This window comes from Alligator sinensis, unplaced genomic scaffold (assembly GCF_000455745.1).
Source record: "Alligator sinensis unplaced genomic scaffold, ASM45574v1 scaffold109_1, whole genome shotgun sequence".
In the NCBI taxonomy this organism is placed as follows: domain Eukaryota; kingdom Metazoa; phylum Chordata; order Crocodylia; family Alligatoridae; genus Alligator; species Alligator sinensis.
In genome coordinates, this window is record NW_005841852.1 from 1,334,115 (window position 1) to 1,341,109 (window position 6,995).

Sequence of the window (6,995 nt, forward strand, 5' to 3'; positions counted from 1 at the left end):
ACCAGCACAGGAGAGAATCTGAGAAATATCCTTCCCCACCTGAGCACTGAGTACACTTTCAGTGTGGGAGCAGGGGGCGATTCCATTCCATGCAGTGAAGACACCATGAGTCTGAAGGCAGATGTGGAGTTCAGAGGGATTCTACATGTTTCAAGTTAACTCACAAAACATTTGTTGAGGTAGTTGCTTTCCGATTAGGAAACATTTGCTGCTTTAAAAAACACATCTTGGGGGAAGCAAATGTCACTAGAATCACAGATTCTGCAATTTCCCAAATATCATGAATGAGCAAGCAATAAAGGTGAATACAAAACTGGAGCAGGGCTATGCTGCTGCCTCATGTCCAGGGGCCTAGGCACATGATGGGAAATCAAACGATACTTCAAACTCTTCCTAGCTTCCCATGAAAGTTAACATTTACCTTTGTGCTGAAGACACAGGTAAAATGCCCTGCGAAAGTTACACTAATACTATCAATTCAGCCTCCCCCCTGACCCCGCACCCTGTAACGCCGGCCAGAGTTCCAAGAGAAAGAGCCTCCCCCCTCCTGCCCACATGCCCAAGGTACCCACAGAAATCTCAGTGCTGCACCAACAATCCAACTAGTAGGGAATACTGTGTGAAGTGGGCAGTATTCAATTCGGATTTGGCCTGATTCGGGGGGGGCAGTGATTTGATTCGCTGATTTGGATCACTGTCCTGACTCTATTAGGCCGAATCTGAAGATTCGATTCTGATTCAGAGAATTAGTGATTCAGTCATAGACACAGTTTATGCATTTTTTCTACGTACTTAGAGGTACCAGGTGTGGCTCATGAACACTGAGATGGTGAGGCAGATGGAGCGTCCCACGGGAGTGTGGAGGGGAGGTCCCCTCATGCACTTGGTGGTGGACCTGGAAGTGGTTGACTCTGCCGTGCCATCTCAGTGTTTACGAGCCGTGCCTGGTACCTTGAGGTACGTAGAAAACCCCCCCCCATAAAGCTGTGTCTATAGTCGAATCATCAAATCTCTCTGAATCAAAATTAGAGGCTTCCGATTCAATTTGGAGAGATTATGGGTCCCCTGATTCGATTCGGATTCAGAGATTCAGCCGCCAAATGGGGCTGAATCTCCTCCGAATTGAATCAGTGACCAAAGCTTCACACAGCCCTACCAATGGGTGGCCTGGCACTGCAGAAAGAAATTCAATGTGCTGACCACTGAGCTCATACCCCATAATGAGATTTGTAAGGACACTGGGAGAGTCTAAGAAATGCACTCACACACCAAAAAGGTGGCAAATATACTAAATGATGGGAAGGACAGATGCGGATTTACTCACTGGTCAATCTGTACACAATACCAAACAAATTAAAGAGGAACTGGGTAGGATTTCTACAGCTAGCAACACATAGACAAAACTGGCTGTAATGAAAAGTGTATTTAAAAACTCCAGAGACAACACCACCAAACATTCAAATCTGCAAAGAGACAGAGTAGGAAAAATCCAGGAACTGTAAAGGAATGCCCACTGAGATTTAGAGAATGGTCTTGCATTTCTGTTCTACAGTTTCCCAGGCACAGGATATGGACAGTATATCCCTTTTCATGACTATCCCGACTATTCCTATGATTAAGAAATTAACAAAACCCTTTCATTATGTGAATTAATGTTGTAGCAATATGAGGGCATCCATGGACTATGCTTGTAGCTTAAAGTGCTCTTCCATTTCTGAGTTAACAAGATGTTCTTCCTGATGAGAAGAACAAATGCTCTTTTCCTCCTTCTCCACTCCCAACCCTGGAGGCACATGTAGTTTTCAGCCTTTGAGGAAAATTTAAAATAGCCACTCTAACAAATCTGGCCAAGTCAAAAAATTCCTAAAACTGTCCACTATTTATTGCTGGCGAGTTCACTCCAGATATGCCGGAGGCCATGAAAGGGGAGTTTTTATATGGGACTAAAATGCTACCACCAAACAAGTTGTGGACTTTCCCTGACTATACTACTCAAAGTTCCTCTTGCTCTCTTCTCTCAAGAACAGTTGTTTGGTTTGTACGTTCTTGAATTGCTTCATTGGAAGGGAAGTGTGATTGGTTGTTTTTTTTTTTTTTAATGATTACTTAAACTTCCAGTTTGGGGGAATACAGGGAGATTGCTGAATGCCTGACAGGAAAGCAAGTGAAACACCTTCTCTTTGCTTTATGATAATCCTGTCCTGATAATCCTGGCCACGTTAATTGCCACAGGTCCCACAGCACTGGCAGCTGACTCATCACACCAAACATTTCCAACTTGTGGGTTGTTGTTCCTTGTGCCATCAAATTTCTGGCCTCACTAGCCAAATAACATGGCTCCATGGGCCAGATATGACCTGCAGGCCACATCCTTGACACCTCTGCTGTACTAGGAACAGTGACTAGGTCCCTCCAAAGTCTGAAATCATACCAGATGAAAGAACAGAAACGGAGGGAAAACCTGTCCCAAGTCATCACAGAACGCAATAACGGATTAGTTCAGAACAACCGGCCACTGAAGGGTAACACTGATCTATGCATTTCATCTCAGTACAAGAGAGTTCTGGAGAGAACACACAAAAAAACCTCCTTCGAGCTTTCCAAGAGAGCATTTAAAGGTGTTAAATTTGGATTGTTTAAACTAATCTGCTTACCCCCATTCACCAAGGTTTCAGGCACTAACTTCATACAATCCAGCTGTCTCCTCTCAAATCTCATGTGCTGGTTCACTGCAGGACCCTGTACGTGTCCAGCATGCAGTTCTGGTTAGTAATTCAGTAAGTTCACCATGGTTATGGTTCCAGGTTAGATGAAATTTTCTGCATGCCAATTTCTCAGCCAGCAAGCATGGATGAGGTCTTACTGGGTGTGCAAACACTGGCATGCTGGTTTCTACTGGCAGTGAGTGGGTGGGTGGGCTGGGTTCAGGCACTCAGGAGACAGGACAACTCATGCCACGTACCTTGCTCAGCCAGGCCGGCAGCGCTCTTGGTGGCTGAAGCAGGTGCGGAGCTCTGCCTGCCAACTGATTGGATAGAATCATTCAGTGGGAGGAGCAGTAATAAAGCAACAGAGGCCAACCAGCAACGAGAGAGAGTAAGATGCAAGTAAATTAGTGTTAAAGGGTGGGAGAAAGAAAATAAGATACTTTTTGCCCTTCACACAGGGTAAAAATAAACAGAATTAGAGACGGGTCTGAGTGGGGGGCTCTTATGACAGGAATGAAATTTGGAAAGCCATGGATCTAGATTAAAGAAGAGTTTATAAGGACAGGTTTGCAGCTATGGTTTGAGGTCAGCTCAGCCAGAGGGAAGTAATAGTCGACTCTGGTCTTATTTTTGTTCACTTAAAGAATAACTGGCCTACATCAGAATGCTTTGGAGAAGATATTGGAGGAGGCTACCGATCACATCAAAATCTCATTCTGAAGTCACAGACTTAATTAGAACAAAACACAATAGGAATAAGTATAAACACGTAAATCCAAGCACACAGGGAGAAACAAACCTCTCAGAAACAGAACAGCATCCATGAGAGATGTTTTGCAAAAAGAAAAAAAACTAAGCTCCATGAGAAAGTGACCAACACAAATCAACCCTTGAAAGTCTGGAAGTCTCACCCCCAAATGCATGGGTGTTTGTGACAGAAAAGCTCTGAACTCAGGGGTGCTTCAAGAAAGTCAGACCCTGTCAGTATAGCATATCCCATGACAGAGAACTGGAACAAGTCCTTTATACTCAAGGCTGGGGAAAAAAACAAAAAGATCTATTGGATTGTAACTTGATGATGGTTTTTTTTGGATCTCTCCATCTGCCACTAAGTCAGCGGACACTATACAGCAATGTAGATGACCCCAAAGGCACAAATACTGAGTAGGACCTGGGATCTTCCAGTCTCCCATCTATTTATTGGATTATAAAAACTCAGAAATTTAGCTCAGTAAATATTGTCCAGTGCTGGTATTCTCTGATAAGATAAAGAAAAAGGTCATCATGCTTATTGGGATTAGTACCACTTTCATGAATATTTAACAGTGCCACTCACCTCTATCTAGGCTTGATTTTTTATATGTATGGAGTGAATACATATGCACTCCACTACCTTGTATGACATGAGAAGCTAGAATGGAAAAGTTATACCAGTCACCTACAACAGAAATGGTTGACTATAATTTCTGCACAGAACACTCCTGGGAATCTCATGCTCTGGTACAAGGACCAACTTTTCCAAAAAGGAAGCAGTCAGAACTGGCCACATATCTCTATGCCTGAATGCTACGAAAGCATGCAGCCACATTTACATAGAGGCATGAAGATCCAGCTTTCCCAACATGCTACCACAAAACCTCCTGCTGTGGTCTACATAGACAGAAAAGAAAAAGGGTGCAAAGAGAGGGTGGCTTGAGAAGGAGAGTCTTCAATTAACTCCATGTAATAGCATGTAACCTATTTGTGTCTACAGATTCTACCCCAAGTGATCAAAAAGACAAAGGCTACTGGTAACTTCAATGAGCTCTAAGTTTGAATCAAAATCACCTGAAAGGTCTGAAGAAATTGGACAAGACAACTTTTGGAGCAAGCAACTTGCCATCTCATAAGCCAGTACCTAAACATATACCACTTTGGGTAGTACCCCTCCAAAATAAGTGTCGCAAATCCAAAGAGCATTAATACTACTACCAAGGGGCATACTAAAAAGATGGAAAGGGAAAAGAGTTTGCTGCCCCACAGTTCTAATGCCATTTTTTTTTTTTTTTAAAGAAAGGGAAGACATGTTTGAGGAGGATGGATCCTTGTAAGTTTAGCATGAGCAACTGTCTTGTTCTGCTATCACCTTGTCCAGAAATAAGATCTTGAGAAGCAGCAAGCAGAGTAAAAACTCACTCAGGTATTAAAAATGGGTCCACCACCTTACACAGGATTAGTGTTATATCTCATCTCAATGACAGGAGGGGAGTCTGAACAAGCAAAGATGAAGGAACTTCTTGAGAAGAGGAATAGATAGCATTTTGTTATTTGTCAAATCATGATAAGAAGCAATAGCTACTTAGCTGCATGAACTTGTGTGTCTAGCTTTGAGACTTGGTCATTAAAGGTAGGTCATAGTTTCAGCACTACAGGCATTCAGCAACTAAACAATACAACAGATCTTCACCTCAGTCAGATAACATGGTTTTCCTGACTGCAGACATACGAAATTCTAAACACATCTAGATTTACCACCATCCTCCCTCAAAAAAAGCTACTAAAGAGGGCTCCTAAAAGCAAGGTTTGCTGCACTGCTAGGAGAGGCTACATTTCTTCCTCTCTGAAAGAGCAGGCAGACCTCCTTCTGGTTGCAGGTAGAAGACAGAGGACTCTCAGACATACAAAGTAGTCTGAAAATTGCTAAAGAGAAGTAGCAGAAAAAAATTGTGAAATGAAAGCTTAGCTCCTAATCAACTATGAGAGACTTTGAAAGGAAAAAAATATTCCTAATCTTTAATGAATTAAACACATACTATTTGTCAAGAGCTCAACTACAGCCAGCAAGGTTAATATGGTGACTCAGCACAAGTACAGGAGACTCCTCCAACAGCCCAACACGTTGACAGCTCTGCTAGAATTCCTTCCCCATTTATTCTTGGGCACATGATATCTAAAGTCATATACAGGAGTTACATCTGTGCCAAGAGAAACCTTTCTCCTGTACAAAAAGAGAATGTACAACCATTCAAGGAGTTTCTTGTGGAAGAGAACTGGCCCCTCTGCAAGAAGAGCTCTTTCTTCAAGCAAGGTCCATCTCTCCCTTCCCACACCAACTTGAATGGCTGTACACATCTCTTGGGTATTGAGGATACCTAGTATACGACAGTCTTCTGCTCTCCCTTCCTCCAAATGAAAGGGAGGAAAGAGTACTGGCTCCTTGAAGGCCCATTCATGGGCAAGCTGTAAAGGCACTCTGTGGAGACCCTACCAATGTGCCTACGCCCCCAGCCACTGCACAAACTCAGGTCCTTCCAGAACCACAGAGGGGTGGGGTAGGAGGGCATTCCCCCAAGCTGGAACTTTCCTGGGAAGGTTCAAGCTCCAGGCATCTACCTTCTGCCACAATCCAGACCAGGGAACTAGGCTGTGCATGGGTGGAAGCCATCTCCCACAGCTGGACCAGTTCCACAATGGGAACAGTCCAGCTCCACTGCCTCTGCCTCTCACCCCATACACCCCTCCTAGGTGACCCAGAAGGTACATGAAACGTGAGGCATTCTCCGGCAAGTAGAACCCTCCCAGAACTCCAGAACAATTCCCACCACTGGAGAATGCCCTCCCCCACCAAGCAGCTGATTAGCAGTATGGGCAGAAGGGCATTTTCCTGGAGCTGGAACATCTCTCCCACCCTTTACACTCTTCTGGGGTGACCTGGAAGGATGCAAAGAGCAAGGGGCATATGCACTAGAAACTATTACAGGGCTTTGAGACTGTTCCCACTGCAGCTTTTTTGGTGTGTTTAGGGTGATTGCTGGTTCTGTGCAGATATGTATGTTGGTCTGTGGGTTTCTTGTATACTGTGGTCTGCACTAAAATGGCCTCACAGTATGCCAACCTTTTTATGAGCCACCTGGAAGAAGATTTCCTTAAGAACTGCACCATCAAACCCTTGCTATACTTAAGATACATCGATGACATCTTCATCATTTGGACTGAGAACCTGCAATCTCTGATTGAGTTCCACCAGAAATTCAACAGTCACCATCCCTCCATCCGACTTTCTTCAGAATACTCCAGCACCAACATCTCCTTTTTAGACACAATGATCAGTATCCAGAAGGGTAAAATACAGACCACAGTATACAAGAAACCCACAGACAAACATACATATCTGCACAGAATCAGCAATCACCCGAAACACACCAAAAAAGCTGTGATATACAGCCAAGCCCTCAGATACCACCACATTTGTACTGAAGAGAACACCAGGGATTGCCACCTCACCAATCTTAAAAGGGCTTTCACCCA

At 43.8% G+C, this 6,995-nt stretch overlaps 1 protein-coding gene across 8 annotated transcripts in view; it reads right to left on the bottom strand.

Moving 5' to 3' along the window:
• Positions 1-6,995, bottom strand: part of CAMK2G (calcium/calmodulin dependent protein kinase II gamma) — a 183,496-nt gene that overhangs the window by 29,702 nt on the left and 146,799 nt on the right. Inside the window, exon 14 of one of the 8 annotated variants that reach the window (XM_025212676.1) lies at positions 2,963-3,025. The exons of the other annotated variants lie outside the window; for them this stretch is intronic. Within the exon in view, the coding sequence (XP_025068461.1) occupies positions 2,963-3,025 (63 nt within the window). The remainder of the gene's footprint in view (positions 1-2,962; positions 3,026-6,995) is intronic. 8 annotated transcript variants of the gene reach the window in all.